The sequence below is a fragment of the Chlamydotis macqueenii genome, chromosome 4, assembly GCF_036417535.1.
Source record: "Chlamydotis macqueenii isolate bChlMac1 chromosome 4, bChlMac1.mat, whole genome shotgun sequence".
Classification (NCBI taxonomy): Eukaryota; Metazoa; Chordata; class Aves; order Otidiformes; family Otididae; genus Chlamydotis; species Chlamydotis macqueenii.
Window position 1 is genome coordinate 54,295,312 of NC_141559.1, and position 18,442 is coordinate 54,313,753.

At 38.6% G+C, this 18,442-nt stretch overlaps 1 protein-coding gene across 1 annotated transcript; it reads left to right on the plus strand.

The window, feature by feature from the left end:
* Window positions 1-711: 711 nt before the first annotated feature.
* NMU (neuromedin U) lies at window positions 712-16,524 on the plus strand. The gene is made up of 10 exons (XM_086746767.1): window positions 712-853; window positions 3,215-3,273; window positions 7,162-7,209; window positions 7,308-7,367; window positions 7,886-7,915; window positions 8,022-8,072; window positions 10,080-10,154; window positions 14,520-14,573; window positions 15,852-15,891; window positions 16,466-16,524. Exons 1-9 carry the CDS (start codon window positions 712-714, stop codon window positions 15,885-15,887), a joined length of 555 nt encoding a protein of 184 aa, XP_086602893.1. The 3' UTR covers window positions 15,888-15,891; window positions 16,466-16,524.
* The last annotated feature ends 1,918 nt before the right edge of the window (window positions 16,525-18,442 follow it).

Genomic DNA, 18,442 nt, shown 5'->3' on the forward strand with positions numbered 1-18,442 from the left:
GTGTGTGTATTTAAGGCATGGATAAAGTCAGGAATTGGTCACAGCCCTACAATGGAGGGTCCTCCAGAAAACCCAGTGATCTGTGGGTCTGGGAGGCAGATGGGTGCACCTCCTTGGAGCCCCACATCCCAGCCACTGACATCCTCTCCCACGTGGAAGCTCAATGCATTTTAACTCCCAGGTTGGGCTAGCTGGGGAGATTTCCCCATTTGAAATCATACCTCTTCTGCCCTCCACACTGGGATGGGAGAGTGACTGATTGTTCCCCTTTGCTACCCCCGTGTCACCACTCTGAACCGTGGAGCACAGGGAGGGAGAAGCAGCAGCACCTTTGACACCTGCCATCACGGCTGCTGTCAGGGCTCGGGGTGGTTTACGTGCGTTTTTTAAAACAGGGATTTTCCTTAAAGAGGGGGCTTAACGAAGGGTCTGGACCCTTCCCAGCCCTCGCCTCGCTGCCAAGCAGGGGCACACACCGCCCCAGCAAGGGTGGGCTGGCAGCGGGGCTGAGCCACCGGCTGCCCGGGGGGAGAAGATGCCGGCTTCGGGTGCGGGTGGGGGTCCCGCCCCGGGGCGCCTCCGCCCCCCGCCCCCCGAGCTAGGCTGTCACGCTCGTCCACGTGTCAGGGAGACTTAAAAAGTTTGGGCGGGGAGCGAGGCCGTGCCCAGAAGAGCGGCGGACACGCAGGCAGCGCGGGGGCCACCGCGGGCATGGGGAGCCTGTGCCGCCAGCAGCCCCCCGCAGCTCCCCCCCAGCGCAGCCTGAGGAAGGCTGGGGACGCCGCGGCGCTACCGGGGCGCCCGCTCCTCCTTTTCCTCCTCCTTCTCTCCTCCTCGATGTCTGCTTGCAAAGGTGAGGACCATCCCTCTCACAACCCCTTCCTGCACTGCCAGCCCTACAGTGTTTTGGGTTTTGGTTTTTTTTGGGGGGGTGTGGGGGGGGCACACGTATCCCAGCAGCCTGCCAGCCTTGCGAGGGGCTGCAAAGCGAGCAGGAGGTTTGGGAGGGGAAGGGGGGGGTGTTTTGGGGGGCTTCCTCGTGTACTCTGGCAGGATTACTCTGCCCTGGCAAAACTAGACTCCAGCGGCTTGGGGAAGAGGCTTTCGTTAAAAGCGATTTCATCTGAGGTAGCGTTTACTCTGATTTGAAAGCTAAGAAGAGGATGAGATGTATTGCGGAACTGTAGGAAAACTGAGGACCCTCTGGAAGCCACTTAGTCCGACCTGAAGCAATGTGTGTTGTGTGAGGAGTCCCTCGTGATAGGGTTAACTGGGAAAGGATGGAGCTGCTTTAGGCATAGAGCTTGATGATCTTTATTTAATTTGAATGTTTTGTTACACCTGAAAGTTGCTGTTTTGTTTTGTTGTTGTTTTTTTTTTTGTTTTTTTTTTAACAGGGAGTGCTTGTCGAACAAGCACAGCTAATGGGCTTTTTTTTTTTTAACAAAACATACTCTTTTATCTTCTGTTTTCCCACTCTAGATAGATTAACTACTTACACCGTATGGAGTAATATTAGAAAATAAGTTGCTGTGCTGTGTTTTGTTGGTGTGATATGTGTGTGAGTGTGTGACTTACTTTCATCAGGAGTTTTTTTTGTTCTAATTTGATAGGGTTTTTAATATCAAGAATCAAAGAAATCTAAGTACAGTACACTGAATATTCTGTGAAAAATAATTTCTGGCGATGTGGAAGAGGGGTGGGAAGGAAAAGGAGGGCAAGGAAGGGCAGTGGCACACAGTATTTCATCTTTGTTCCTCCAGAAATGATTGCCAGGAGCTTGTGTAGGGAGAGCAGTGGAGGGAAGAGAAGATGTAAGAAGTGAATCCCAGGTTGAAAAGTGTCTGGAACTGTGCAGCTGGCATTGGAAGCTGTTGAGTTTTTAGAAGCTGGCAGAACTGAAGGACAAGAGAACAAGTATATCATGGACAGCATCAATTTTGTAGGATGATTTCCTTCTCTATGTTCCTTTTGAATAGGATTGCTTTCCTCAATAGCACTCTTCTCCCCCCCCCCCCCCCCCGCCCCGGTTATTTTGTGTATATTATGAAATAACTTATTGTTTCCCTGTGTGTGCTGTTGTATATGTGTGTAAATGAATGAAGTCCTGTCGGGACCGCAGCACTATTCTGGATAGGGTGATGGAGGGACACTGCTTGGCACTCGGGGGCACACAGGCCTAGGTGTGAGCACAAAACAGACAGGACTGCACATGAAATGAAAGTTCTGCAAATAAGTGGAGAAGGATTAAGGAAGTTTAGGAGTTGGTGAAATAATTGCATCTCTCCTGTCCAAAAGTTTATGCTCCAGGCAAAAAAAATAAAGCAAGCTGTAATATTCAGGCTTTCTTGCTTGCTGCCCTAAGCTTTACGGGCTGTTGGATTTCTTCTGATGGAACGCCTTGGGAATCAGGCTTACAGAGACTCCGATAATACATTATTATTAGAAATATACTGTCAGATAAAATAACAATGTGGAAAGGTGAATAGTCTGGGTGCTGGGTCAGATGGGACCCAGAGACAGGGACTTCCAGATTTGTAGCCTGGGTGGTCAGAGATGGAGAAAGGAGCTGTCTCCAAGCTAAGCACAGCATCGCTGCAGCATTATGCAATTAATAACATATTCAGTCTTCTAAGGAACTGAGCTTTTCCACATCATGTATGTGAGACAGAGGAAACAAAGCTAGTTACACATGTACTGTCTGTCACCTCAAAAATGCCATGTTCGTGTCCTTGGTATTATTCATATGCAAGCATACATTACATAGGACATGTTTAGTTGTTCAATATACAGCAAAGCAAGAGGTAGGATCCAGATGCTCAACTTGTGATGCCTGCACTGGCGGTGAGCCAGTTGTCAGAAAGCTCAAGGTTGTAGGCGCTGGAATGTGTTTCCTGAGCAGGTCTTAGCATTTGAGAGATGCCATGCAAATTTTCTTGTCTGATACTTGTTGCTGAGAGTAATGCTAGCCTGACCCCTGGTGAAACCTGAGTAACTTCCAAGCTATTTATTGTTAAGAGACACAGGTGTCCATATCTGCTATGAACTTGTGAAAAAACTTCCAGTGACACAGAGCAGGCAGAAACTACTGGTCAACGATAAGTGTACTAGGTATCGTATTGTGTTCAGAGTTTTTGTTTAAATCACTGACATGGGTTGCTTATACAAATGACCTTTGCTGTACAGTATTGCTAAGCACGGTCTGTGCTTCCAGGTGCACCAATGCCATCCCAAGCACTCAAGGCAGATTGGGATTTGCAGCTGTGGAAAGAGGTAAGCATCATCTGCACACTGCCATATGGTACACTCCATGTCTTCTGTGCCCATCCTTGCTACAGTCGCACCTCACTCTCCAGTATTTCTCTTGCACAGAGTTTAGGTGCTGCTTCTTCCAGTCCTGCTTCTCCTGTACATCTCCTAGCTTGACATTACCAAAGAGGTGAAACACCTTATTTTCCAGATTTTTGAACAGTTGTTCCCGGAGGATGTTGAGGCTGGGTGTTGAGATGCTGCTCAGGAAAAAGACTGTCTTGGCTCAGCGGAGAGCTACGTTTGATAACAGTTGTCATTTAACTGTCAGTGACCAGGCAGTCACTGTCCCTGTGAGAAAGTCACTGTCCCATCTGGTATGTTTATAGTCTGTACACAATACACAGGAATTGTTTCAACTCATCCAATCCTACCTCTTGCTTCTTCTGTTCTGCACACAGGGCTGGGACACTGTATTTAATCCTATCCTAGCCTCTCAATTTACCGTGTAAAGGATCATGTACTGTGTCAGTTAGCCCCTCTAACATTTTGCTACTGGTTGTTATCGTAACTTCCACTCTCATCTTTGAAATGTACGTTTGGTTTGACTCTAGGATGTGACACTTGTGTTAACACAGGCTCTTCCCTGCCCTTTTGGAACAGATGGAGCGGCAGGGCAGAACACGCAGGGAGGGTTTAGCCTGCAACTCTCATGCCCTGGCATTGCTGTAACCTTTGAGTACTCTGTTGACATTTAATTCTGTAGCTTCTGATAACATTATAAAGCAAGTGACAGGGGTACAGATGCAGAAAGTAAATTTCTTCCTGTTGTGGCCATTAGAGGAGACACTTCCCTACTGTCAGCTCCCCTTAGCTCATTTTGGAAGTGTTGACTCAAACACCAGCGTATTCTAGACTGGCACTTGAACAAGCCCCAGTGATATTTATCTCCTGGGAAAAAGTCTTTGTGGAAGTAAGGTCCTGATAGCTTTAGGGAGTTGATGAAAATGACTTATTTACATTCTAGATTGAAAAATGCTATTTTATACATTTCTGCATTTATTGCTAAGCTGGTTAGTTGTAACACAGGATTTGTCCTTATACCAACTGTAGGCAAAGGCAAAGTTTCCATTGATTTCAGCAAACAAAAAAGTATGCATAAGATAATAAATTCCATGTAAAATTATCTAGGATAAGTAATACAAAACCTACTGTTTTAACAAGAATAATGCAGGACTGGAGAGAGTCTGAGGAAAACCAATCAGATGCACAGGTATATACCTTAAATCAACCTGGTTACAGAATCATACTAGTTCACCAGGGTTTCTTAGAGTGAAAAGAATCAGTTCTTCCCTGTTCGCTACTTTATTAGCAGATCATTCAGGAGAAGCCTTGCCTCTAAATTAACCCAGTGTTTTGTGAGAATGACTCTGAGTTTATAAATATGGGAACTTTGTAAATAAATATTTTGTTCCCTCACATCTTTTTGTTTCTTTATGTTATTTAACCAACCCCAAATAACTCACAAGCTCCTGCTTTCAGGCCACATTTCTGAGATAGGAGAGAAAATTACTGAGGAGATGCATCAAGGATAACAGAAACTATTAAAATGTTATTTTTATTTTTTAAAAAGGAATTAACAGAAACTGTGGCCTTTCCTAAGCTCTTGCTTTGTCCATGCAGGTTTTAGCTGAGAGATACCTCGCTTTGCACTGTATCCAACACAAAGCAAGTCTCTGCCTTGTCCTGCTGCTGAATTATGGTAGTTCTCTAATAGTCACCTCCAACTACAAAACAAGCAAATAAACCAATGAAAAACAACAACCAAAAATCCCTCAACAAGAGGAAACAGTAAATTTTTAATGTAGGATTCCAAAATTACTTCAGCTTAGTTTATCTCCTTCACTGATGGTTTCTCCTTCCATGTTTTCTTACTCTGAAAGCTGTGAAGCTGAACTAATATACCCAGAGACAAACAAATGCAAGATGAAGGGAAAAGAGAATGGGGAGAATGTGTTACCAATAAAAACTACTTAAAGGGGCAATTCTGTGAGTTATTAGCTTTCCCACTGTCTCTGCTAATGCTTTCTTGAAGATTGTCTCTAGAGAAATGAATCATCTCTTGTCTCAGAGTACTCAGATATGCATTATTTGTTTATTGCTTTTTTTTTCATTTAATGTTTTCATTGCTAAAAAGTGCTGTTTAGGGCTTTTTTACCTATAATAAAATAATAAGACACATTATATTGCGTACTCTTTATTTTTAAAAAAATATGCAATCTGTGAACTAGATGATTGGCAAAGCTTTTCGGTGTCTAGATAAACAGTATTAAATATTCAATGGAAGAAATGGTGCATACCGATGCAGGTTGCTATTTATACAATTTTGAAGTTATATAATGAAAAGTTAAGCCTCTTTTTTTTTTTTTTTTTCATTATTATTAAACTGTGCAGCCTCAGTTGGACTACTGGAGATTTTTTCTTTTCCTTACAGAATACTTTGAGATTTCAGCACTGGTAATATTATTCCCATTAATTCAGATGTCCTTTATTCCATTTCTTCTCACTCCCCAACTGATAATTCTGCTAAAAATGAGTCAGTAGTATGGGATTATTTAATCTCAGAAAAGAGACAACAGAAAGAGGATGTGATTAATTGTCTACACAAGGTCATGAACAGTAGGGAGAGGACTGGTAGAAATCACTTAATCATTTCTTCTTCCAAGACAAGATCATGATAGCACTGAATGAAGACAGCTTTGAAAAGACTGATCAAGACAAAAAGAAGTGTTGTTTCATGCAGTGTTTAGGAAACCCTTCCTGCAGGACGTTGTGGATGTTAAAAGTTTACAGTGGTTCAGAGAGAGACTGGTCAAATTTGCGACACAGAAATCCACTGAGCTTTATTACAAATGACCTACTTCTGACTCCAAGTGCTTGCACTACAGATTGCTGGTGGTTGGAGAGAATGGGTTTTACTCAACCACTGGTCTATTCTTAGGCTCTTCTCTGAGTGTTGACATTTGGCCGTTTTTGGAGATAAGATGTAGAGCCAAACGGACAACTGTTTTGATCCAGATGAAATGGGAGTTAAGGCTTCTTGATCTGGTTTGTGGATTTATTTGTTTTGGGTTTGTGTCTGTGTATGTAACATTCCATTCTGTGCTGATGTGTCTAAATTCATCAGCTTTTTCTACAGAGTTCTTTGAGTTTAGAACCTTTGAAATATATTTAATATATCTCTTACTAGCACTGTGATTTGGGAATCACCTCCTTTGAACAAAATCTTGTAAAGCTCTTCATTTGCTGAAGAGATCAGTGCAAACCTTGGATATTGGCTGCTTGGTTACTCACACAAATTGACTGGCATGCATAAGATGTGCTGGGACATATCATCATCACTCCGGAGATGTGTGTTTCATACACCTGCAGGGATGCTGGAATCTGATTGGAAGAGTTGTGTTTGAGGACTGCCCACTGAATCACTTGCTTTAGTTCTGTCATTTTCTTCATAGTTTTGTGAAATCCAGAGATACCACAGAAGAGACTTAAGTTCATAGTCCATACCCTAGATGCTTAAAATCATAATTTAAAATATGGCTTTATCTGAGGAAGTTACAAATAAAAGGAGAATGAGGCAAGTAAGAGAATAAAGGACACAGATATATGTGTTTGTGTGTATATATGTGTATGTGTTTGTTTGGATCAAGCAAGCATACATTTTTTTATATAGTTAAGGACTTTTTTTTTCCCTTAAATGCAAAATATTTCATGAATCTACCTATAAGGATTCCTTACGGTGCACAAGCTTGCTGTGCCTTCAGCTGCACTGAACTGTTTCTGAAAGTATACATATTTCACTTGTTTTCATTCCTCTGACTACTTAAAAAAGGACTGTGTGAACTTTTACAGATAGACGATGCATGTTCTGCCTACCTGCTCACAGATTCTCAGCCTCAGGTGAGTCAGACAGAGTTTACTTTATTATTTTGTTATTATTTGTTATATGCAGTAGGACTGGAAGCACGATACCTGTGTTCATGTTTTCTTTACATTAGGCATCCAGAGCGCTGGAAGAACTTTGTTTTTTGATCATGGGATTTCTCCAGAAACCACAGGTAACATAGGTGAAAGACTGCTTAGCATTTCTGAAGCCTGATGTCTCAGTGTGCCAGTGTCTACAGTGAATTCTGAGGACCCAGTATCTGAAATGTAACTCAGTGCTGGAAGTAATACTGTCAGTTCTTACTCTGAAATGCTATGTGTCCTAATCCAGCAGCTATTAAAGATAAAGGGGAGACTCCAATGTTTGGAAAATAATCTCCAGGTTGGATACAAGGTTTGAGGTGTTTTTACTGCTCTAGATTAGAAAAATGATGAGCTCTTAATGGAAAAATAAATTTGCTTAGGGGAGTCTAGGGATATACAAAAGAGCATCCGCTAAACCCATCTGCTCTTCTAGTGGAGAGTAACCAATGCTGTCTATAGAGTTTGAAAATAGTAGTTATATTGATAAGCAAAGACATGTCAAGGAAGGACAATATTCCAATCCAATATATATATGTAATAAAATATTTCCTGTTGCACTTTTTTTTTAAACAAATAAAAGCTTCTCTACTGATTCTTATTTCTACAGGGTTTAGATGAAAAAGACAACACCAAAAGGGTAAGCTTTCTATGTATGTTTTATGATCACATTAAAATTGTCAAGAAAATCATAACATCCTTACCCTGTTTTGTAGTAAAACCCTACTTTTAATTTTTTTGAACAGTTCTTATTTCATTATTCTAAGAGTCATGACTCAGGCAACTCAGACGTCATGGTAAGTGGCATAGCACCTCCTTGTGAGTACATGTGTGCTTGTACGTAAAAGCAAGGTAACGTTCCTTTCTGCAGTAGTCTCTCCAACTGTATAGCAAGCTCAGAACTGACAGTTTCATGTTTAAGATATAGAATATGTTTTAATAACATAGGAGAGGAGCATCAGTACTTTCTAACTGTGCAAAAAACCCAAAAAAACATTCATGGAATCTCAACTGCATCTTAATGTTATAGTTACAACATTTAAGAGTTATTTCTGGTACTGGAGCATAACATATGCAGTGAAACAATGGGGATTTATAGAGGTTGAGAACATGACCATAAATATTAAGAACTCTTAATGAATGTTTGTTAATTATTAATTAAATTGTATGTATTTGTTTGTGAATGTCATAAGTATGTATCAGGCAAAATAGTGTTTAAGTCTCACTCAGACTTTGGATTGTATTTTCAATGAAAAACATTATCTTGAGCATAGCCTAGTATTGTTGCTATAAAAATATTCTCATAAGCCAACGAGTAAACTACGTGTGATCCCTTCTTGCTTTTAAAGTGCAAACATAATCTATTATTTCTGTGCATCTATGTGTTTTTTTTCTGTGCACTGTAGGATTTTGAGAAAATTAAATAGATTGATGTTTTCTTATTTCTTAACAATCATTCTTATATGATGTCTATTTTTGCCTTGTTCTTTACATTTCTTCAGAAATACATTATATGTTTCCTAGAAGGTGATATTGTTGATACTATAGTCAGTGTGTTCATGATAGAGCTGCTCTGGAGGTTTTAATGGTAAAAAGGACTTAGTGAAATGAGCTATTTCTGCTTCTGCTCCTGCTTAAGAGGTTACTGCACCCCCTTTGTCCCCATCCTGAATATCTTTGTCCCTGCCTGCCCCCCAAGATTACTGCTTTCTCACTTCTTCTGGCTTACCCATTCCGTTGACTATTTTCTAGCCCAGTTCTCAGAAATACTAACTTAGGTTCCACTGGCTGCAAGACAGAGCCCAAGTGGCCAGCTGGGATACCCTTTAACTCCTCCACTCGCATCAGACTTCTACTTTTGTAGGTATTATGACACTACATTACCTGCCTTAAGTAGACAGTGCAAAATTGGCTCCAAGTAATCAAGTTTACTTTACCTACTAAGTACATTAACACATTGGTAATTCTACTTATTCCATATATTGTATTTTCTCTTTTCTAAGGAGTATTGTATAAAAAATGTATTATTTTAAAAATAATACTTACATGCGTTGAAGGTTTAAATTGGTTGATGGAACATGGGTTTTTCTCCTTTATTTCTCACTATGAACCTCTCTCTACAAGCCCACATGGCTGTGTTTTGCCAGGGGGGGACTTAGACTGCACACAATACCACAGTGTTTAACCAGCCTGTCCACAAGCATAAAGCCTTGTTGAACACAAGAAATTCAGGACTGGAGCTTGTCTTTTAGGTAGAGTCGCCAGTGCCATCATTACAAATTCTACTTGAGAATGGATCGATCCCTCCCACAAACTGTTTTCTAGCAAAAAAAAAAAAAGAGTAATTTTTATTGCTGTAATTTCTGTTACATTAAAGTAAAATTAACTTTTCAGTGTGATGGAGATTGAAGCTGCTAACTTTCATAGCAGATAATTATAGAAATGTTAGTAGGAGTAGTGTATGGAAGTGTTCAGCCTCACAGAGACTGATCAAAGTCTCAATAATTGCAATTGCCTGGGCAAGAATTCCTGTAAACAGTTCTGAACTCTCAGTGAGTAAAGGTGAGGACACATAGCTTTTCCCTCCATTGCTGTCTGAGTCACATTCATAGTGTAAATATAAATGTTGGTACCTGTTTGTTGTCAAGTCAGAATGTTAAAAAAATAAGTTTCTCAGTTAACATCTTCAGTCCTTTTTTGATGCATGTTTGCTCCATAAGCCAATACTGTGGGAAGAGACTTTTTTTGCATCATAAGGTCTCAATTTCGTTGTTGCTCATGTGTCTGTGTTCGTGTCCTCTCAGTCGTCTGTCCTGCATCCTTTGCTGCAACTCGTTCCCCAGCTTAATGAGAGAAGACTGAAGAGATACAGAGTGGACGTATGTAATCTGAAACTCGGCATGCTTGCATTCTCACACTTCGTGATTCATTAGCTCTTCTAAAAATGTCCTTGTAAACATTTCTGCTCACAACATTTTTATTTTCAAAATGTAATATCCCACTAGTGTATTTTCATTGGAAATGTGAGGTTTTTTATATTCTTAAATTAGTGAAAAATAATCCTGCTGATATTTAACATTTAAAACTAAAAAACACTGAAGTAAAATATGTGTAACACGGAACAGTGGTAGAACACAGAGCCTATGTATCAAAATGGATCTGTTAGTTTTTTTATTAAGAGAAAAATACTTTCAAATTTATCTGCACCATTATATTGCAGTTGAGTTATATTTTCTAGAGGGTTCTTTCTTTTCCCTGTTTGGAGTTCAAACCATATCTACTCCTTAAACATATATTATTTATGACTTACAGCAATAAGAATTTCCAAGTAATTTATAGGCAATTTTAGTGTTTAACTTAAGATGCAGGTAAGAAAGTTCTCTATTGAACTAATATCAAACATTTTACAAATGTAGTGTGTTTTGGAACAAAAGTTTCACATAGAGACAAATAGCCTCACCGTTTCCAAAATATCTTAAAATTTGTATATTTAATGCAAATGCAATTTCAAATTTCAAAAATCAAAAAGCAGATAGCTATTAATGTCCATCTCTTTAATGCAGCTATGGAAAAAGAGGAAAATGCAGGCTGATACATAAGAATCTTTCTCTATAAGAATACCGAAGATTCCTGTATAATAAAGTATTCTAAAAGCTAAGACCTGGATTCTTCCTGTTTTACACTGACTTCAGCTTGGTTACTCCTTAGATTCATTGATACGATACCTTATATTCACTGATACACCAGTTAAATTAAGTGTACGAATGTGATACTTAAAACTCAGATAGCGGTATCTCCATAAGTAGGACTTTTCCTTTGTTAATTCAGATAAAGGCTGTGTTGCTAACTCCCAAATTTTCTGTGAACTCATAATCCTATGCTTATGTATGTCAGCTTTCATCTAGTCATGGTTGTGGTTGGCAATACTATCTACCCCTCTCTTTGAATCACTGCATAATCCCAACTGTATGCCCTGAATCACGTTTTTCTTATCCAGTGACAGAACCTGGCCACATATAAGAACTAAAACTTACAAAAATTTAAACCCACTACACATCTGAAAGACAAATACAGCATAAAATTTGCCTTCTGTGATGACATTGACCTGAACTGTATTTGTGCTATTGCACCTATATACTAGCAAGGGATATTATTGGAATTGCTCTTGATGCGTATAAATGAGCATATGTGTCAAATAAGACAAAGAATGGGAATGGAAGCATAAATCCAAGAACATGAAATTGCTGTAAATGAAAACAAACTGCCTTTTAAATCCAATAAGGTCATTTTGCTAAAATACTTTAATATCCTGAATTTACTTCCATTGAGGTTGATGGCATAATTAATGGAACAGAATACATTAATTAACAGACAATAACCTAAATTTGTAGCGTATTTGGCATATTCCAGCATATTTCAGCCTCTTCCTGGCAGTTTTATTTTTAGTGGGCTCAAAAAAAAATCTACAAGGATATTTTCCCAAGTAATAACAATGCCAAACTCTGCAGAGTATATCAGTCAGATCACTTGTCTTTATATAGAGAGAGTCACTATACTTGTAACAACTCACAAATGAAATTTAATAAATTGTTTCTGAGGAAACAATGAAAACAGCTCTAAATTGAAATGCATTTTATAGAAAGCAACTTTTTAAATTTCCTCCTCAGTTCCTCCTGTGACTACCAGTCACCTTGTTAAAGCTATTATTTACTGGTATACAGTACAAAATGCTAGCATTTTCTGGAATCAGTTTCGTTTGCAGACTCTTTTGGGTTTGGTATTTTTGTATGTACCTTATCTATTTTAATGTCCTAAAAAATCTTTGAAATTAATCCATATTATGCTTATCATATTTGTTTATATGGCAGATTTTATTGTAAGAGTTTAAAATCCTCTCTAAATGTTATTGATGAGGGTCATAGCAATTTTGTAAAAAAATTAAGAAAATATTGAAATAATCTGCCATCAATAATAGAAGTACTGCAAGTATTCCCTGACTGTGAGAAAGCTGTAAATCTGTCTTTCCCAAAGACTCTACCAGATGGGCTGATGAGGAAATGGTGTAGGTAAACTTTAAAGCCAGTAGAGGATCAAAGCCACTGTGCCTAAGATGTGCAGAGGAATTGTGATCCCCCATGGAGCAGGAAGCCCTCATGTTCCTGTGGGCTGCCTACCTTTGGTTGGGCTACCTGACTCTGGTGTCACAGAATGTGCTTCAGGAAGGGTTAGCTTGTTGCTGACTTTTTTTTTTTTTTTCTCATACTGGGAAGAAACCCAGAACCTGCTATAAATAAACATACCTACCTCTCTCCCTGACCAGACAAGGAATTGAAAAGGCGGATGGGTGAAAGAGGAATCATGCTTTCTTACATTTATTCTTTCTTCCCAATTTGGACTGACACTGGATTTTGTAATGAATTTTATTCCTCTTGAGCTCCATCTTGACTAATACAATATGATCTAAGACAGAAGACACAAGAGCATTTTGTTGGCAATTCAATATAAGAGATCAAAAAAGATGACTTTTAGAGGGCTGGCATTAAACTCTAAATAAACGTACTTCATGAATACATATGTTTCTATATACATATATATACATGCAGGTTTGTGCATATACATGAATGTACACTACAGAATGTATTAGGGTTTTTTAAATGTCTTCAAATCCCTAGAAGTGATGAGGTAAGTGTTATAATGAAGACAGATTTTAGCTTCAGTTTTTTTCTAATAGCAACCTCCTGATATGAAATAAAACCAGGAAACTATGTAATCTTCTTCAAGAGATGTCTGGTTCTAAGTAGGCAATGGCATATTAAAATGTTAAAAGTCCATAAAATAGATCATAATTCCTTATTAGTAATTGTACTTTTGACTCCTTTAATGTTCTAGATCAATTTCATTAACCTGCAACAGCTGTCTATTTTGTTTCTATGTTTGTTCACACATTGAATCAAAAAAGTACAAAAATAATGAAATATAAATACCATTGGACATTCCAATGGCAATGTATAAAACTCTACTAACTGGCAATTTTTTAGCCTTTTCAGATTAAAAAACCCTGTAGTATTGAATGGATTGTAGATCTGAGATGGGTATTTCAAAGCCAGGTAATGCTAGAGTGAGGCGGACTCGGAATAAAAATCATATGTGTTTTACTTACGGCAAAGAAACTGGATATCATGGTATACCTGATGAATTGAAGTCAGAATTAAAAGCAAGACTCAAAAACCAATGTATAGTTTAAACCCTACTTCATTTGAAATCTTCCTTGGATTGAATCTACTCCTGCATTTGGAAATGATGGGAGCCATCCTGTTTTACGTAATTCTTACAGGGTTAGAATAGAGCATGGAATGATTGCTTTCTATGGCAACTCTGATTCTGTGATCAGAGCCCAAGAGATCACATGACCTCAGTTTTTAATTGATAAATTCCATGAAAATGTTATGTTCTTCTATGCATAAGATTTGAACTATTTTGTCTCTGAATTGGCCTGTCTCTCCATCTGCAGGACAGACACCTCACTCACATGTCTGGTATGAACACAAGCAATGAAAATACTGCCATTAAGTTTATGTGTTCTCTAATCATGAACGTCTCATTAAAGCAACTGAATATCTTGTGCTTTGTACTTGTTATATTAAAACTGAATTGCTCTTTTCTTCGTTGTTAGTTTCCTCTCCCTTGATATATGGATTAGTGGACAGCTGTTTCTCAATGTGTGCAGAAGGGACATGGTAGAATATCATAAGCACTGGTCTTTTCTTTGGGAGTAAATCTGAGAGGGGTGATCATGATACACCTCTGGGAACAGTCTGGGATCTCATTCCTGGGCTGGAGCCCAAGTATTTGTGCTTTTTAAGCTTTATGTTGTCCTTCTGCGAGGTGCAAAGGCCAACTCTACTTTGTCCATAGAGACTTTGCTACCATGAAGACACTCTGGTTGTATCTGGGTAATGAAGCCTGGAAAGTAGAAGGCAAAGGCTGCTCATCACTACTACTACCATTCTAAAGCAATCTGAACTGAACCAAAACTTGAGGTGGCATTTGGCCCTCATTCATGTATTCTACATGACAACATGAACTTCTTGTTTCTGACAAGAGAAATAAGTGTAGAGCATGCCTTAAGGGGCAAGACTGTGTAGTAGTACTGAAAAAAATACTTTTAATATGTACATAAACAACCTCTTTATAATGGATTCACTTACAAGAATAGATACGATTTAAAATACTTTTTTTTTCAGGAAGAACTTCAAGGACCTGGAGGGATTCAAAGTAGAGGTTACTTTTTCTACAGGGTATGATTTGTTTGACTTTTTTTCTTTTCATTTTGTGATGAGTGTTACAAAACAAAAAGTAGAGAAACCAGTGAATTACAGTAAGAATTACTGTGACTGAGGAAACTTGTTTCAGTAAGAGCATCCTGCCGTATAGGACTACTCAAGATCTGCTTCAGATATTTTTTTTGGATTAAAATAAAGGGATAGTAGGAAGTTTTTGTATACATCTTAATGCTCCTGTATCCATCATACCATGCTATGTCTTAATAAATCATGGTGTATATAATTCTCAGAGAAAGTTCTAGAAAATATGCCATCTTGAACAAACCTTCAAAAGCGTTGTTCAATATGGTACGTTTCCATGTGATACGAATACAATGCCATGCCTACATACTGTACCAAAACAGATACTGGGCCTGACATTTTCCTTGTGTTTTGACCAGTAAGATTAGAAACTAGATAAAGAAATTCTCATGAGAATGAAACTACTCTGTTCATCTTTGATGACATAAAGCCTTATTACTCCATTTTTTGCAAAACTGAGCAAGTTAAGGATGGCAAGTCAAGCTTACTAATTTAATTGATTTTGGTTAGTCTTTTTTTTTCTATTAAAATAAGAAAGTGGCTAATGAAAAGAAGGTAAGTTTGTATACTTATGTTTCTTATGTATCAGGATTGGATCTTTACAATTCTTATGACAGGCCAAAGTTATGGGTAATACTAACATCAATGTGTTCATGATGCCAAAGTGAAAAGCAAATTTTTACTAGGCTCAGCAAGAGATTTTATATCAGCTTTAGTAGACATTGTATCAAGTTCCTTTGTAGTGCAAAATATTTCTGAAATGACCATGGTGAAAAGGGAGAAACTCTTTGCTGGTGTTAAAGAACACAGTGTAAAAATAAAATAACTGAGTGACATGTATTTCTTTGTTGATTACAGCAAACATTTACAGTGCAATAATAACAATGACCTGGAAGCACATCTTAAGAAAATGCAAAAAGAATAAGGGATAATGGTCTCTTAGAGTGACTTCTTGTGGCTTTCTCCTGCTTATAAAATCACACAGGATGGGCACAATTCATTCTTCTATCTCTGTACAGTAATTTTTACTGTATAATTATCCTCCAGAGGTGGATATACATTAAACAATAACTGGTTTCAGGTTTATCTTTAATGATGATCACATTGACAGAACTGAGAAATTTTCCAATTTCTATAGAGATCACATTGGGTGGGGTTTGTTACTGAAACCAGTCAATTTTACAGAGCACTTATTGAATATTTGTCTTTCAGCCACGCAACGGAAGGAGATCAGTGGATTTTCACTAAGAAGGTATTTATTTAATGCTTCTAGTCACAATCTGTATTTAAATTAGTTTATTTTTATATAAATAGGACACAATATTTATGTTGAGAAGTAGTCTCAGAAGGCTTTTAACTGTTTTTTTCACCTTAAGATTTCTGCAGACAAGCTTGTCCCAGATGTGCTAAATTCACATATCTTCAGGTAAAGTGAATAAAAGCTGTAGGTACTCAGTTCCTAGAACAGAGAACGCAGAGCTGTTTCAGGCAACAAGAAATGGAAAAATATCCCATATCTGTAAACATTTTGGAAAGTTAACAATTATGGTAAGTGTACATCAGGAAGAACTGATTCAACTGCCTATCAAACACATACTGACATTCTGGGGGTAATCCTCCTGTTCTTAAAAAAACTCACTCTGAAACTAAGTCCAGACTTCAGGATTTAATTTCAAATCATTCAACTCTTTGGAGTGATACAAAAAAGTTTACCTATGCCAATATTATTATGCTCTGTTTTCTAATATATCTTAAATCTCTATCATATTTTAAGTATTTAGTGTTATGTCATATCAACAGCTAAAGCTTTTTTTTTTGTTTTTCAGGATTTTAGATTCGTGACCTAGAACTAATGCTGCAGGAATGCTGAATACATGGACATACTTTTTTTCTTACAAAAATTATTCATTACTAATGTCCAATTATAAATCACTAGAATGTAAATGTTCTTAAATTTGATTCTGTTACGGATTCAAATGTTTCTTTATTTCGTTGATTATATTAAAAGCATATTAAAATTATTTGTTTTCTAGTGTTATGATGTTTACAACTGTGTATAAAAAAGTCACAGTGTATGCATGCAACAGACATTGCCTCTAACAACATTGTCACGTGCATTTATTTTCCTTTATAAATAAAGGCATTCCATTGTTTTAATGAGAATGTTTGCAATGTAGACTATTGCATTTTTTTCAGAATATATTGCAAGTGATTTGTGCAGTCTTTAAAATCGCAGTTTATCTAAGCAGGCCAAACAAAAAGTTTGAGTGGGTTTGAAGGTCTCTACCCCTGTACTTCCTCCACTGTAGCCTGTGGACTTCTGGCAATCTGCAGGGTCAAAATAAGTGCTCTGCAGATGGTCTACAGAACTACATCGATGATAAAGGAGTTGGCAGTCCTCAATAAGCCTTAAGGTTAATAGTGTTTCATTGGCTGAAAACTTGAGAATCTCTATTCCCTTAACTAAAGAAAATTGAATAAGTTGCATATTTTGAAGAAATATCTTTGCTTAATCCAACTAAAATACAATTATATATATTTTTAGCTATTAAGAACACAGATGCAGTATGGTTCTTATACTGAAGAAGACTTAGTTGTGTTATTTATTCTTCCAGAATTAGGATCCATTCGAAAACTCAAGTGCTTTTGATGTAGAATTAAAGAAATTCCACTCAAAAGAACAACTTAGCCTCAATCTTTCTAGCTTCTCTCTCTGAGCTTGTTTTCACACCAGGGTTGTGTTAAAATATGATGTTGAGGTTGTACTTGTGTTCAAAGTAACTAATCATTGAGTGTAGAAGCTGATTATTGTTTTTAAGATTGTATTGCCTCGTCCTGGTTTGAATTGGCCTCAGCATTACTACTCCTGCTTCTGCATGCTTGGATGAGCAGCTGAACTTCAGAAGGTAGCTGGGAAAGCAGGTGGCCTCGGAGCTGGAAACCTGCTTAAGAAGTCATTTTCTTCTTATCAACTTGTCTTCACTCTGCAGTTTGCTTTGTCTCCGCTCGAACTGTTGCAGTTATTTGTCAGCCGAAGATCTAGTTTTTTATGACCCCTGGTTGTAACTAATATGGCCTTCTGCCGCAAAACACTTATTATATTGTATTGTATTAAATTAGGTTATTTGTTTAAGTTTTTCCCCCCACTGCCTTACACCGCACAACCGACAGCTTCCACTGGAGCAGGCAGTGGGATGAGGAGGCCACGGCTGAAGGCAAGGCAGGGAAGCAGGGCTGCCTCCTTCAGTCACTCCCAGCACCAAACCGCATCCTAGAGTGGCCCAGAATGAAAGTGCCCCACATTTGAAGGGGGTTTTTTTTTGTTTATTTTTGTTTGTTTTCTGTCTTTTTTTTCTTTCTTCTGAAACATTTTTAAACAGGATCAATTTTGTCAGCTGATGGAGCAAAAGGCTGGGGCCCACTGCCTTGCTGCCTGCCTGCCTCACACCACCACCATTAGAACCAGTGAGGGCAGGGTGGCCCTGCCCCAATGGCTGCCACCATCCTGCCACCATTGGGTTGGACTAGTGGCCTCCATGAGGAGAGGCAGTGCCCTGGGGGCAGTCATGCAGGTGGGTACAAAGGATCACCCCAACCCCAAACTGTCCTGGTGGGGCAGCAGCTGAGACCGAGGGTGATGAGGGAGTTGGGATGAGGATGGCAAGAAAATGGAGGAGGCTGCAGGTGGGCGGCGGCTGGGGCTAAGAGAGGTGCTGGGTGCTATGGCAGCCATGTTGTGCTGCTTGAGGAAACCACCATGCCTGCTGGGTGAGAAGAGAAGAAAGGTGAGGTGGCAAGGAGGG

Bases quoted from the DNA above. Each gene is read 5' to 3' on its own strand.
- NMU (XM_086746767.1), top strand. From the start codon at position 712: ATGGGGAGCCTGTGCCGCCAGCAGCCCCCCGCAGCTCCCCCCCAGCGC. The intron at 854-3,214 runs GTGAGGACCATC...CTGTGCTTCCAG, and splicing joins CTCGATGTCTGCTTGCAAAG to GTGCACCAATGCCATCCCAA. The intron at 8,073-10,079 runs GTAAGTGGCATA...GTGTCCTCTCAG, and splicing joins CAGGCAACTCAGACGTCATG to TCGTCTGTCCTGCATCCTTT.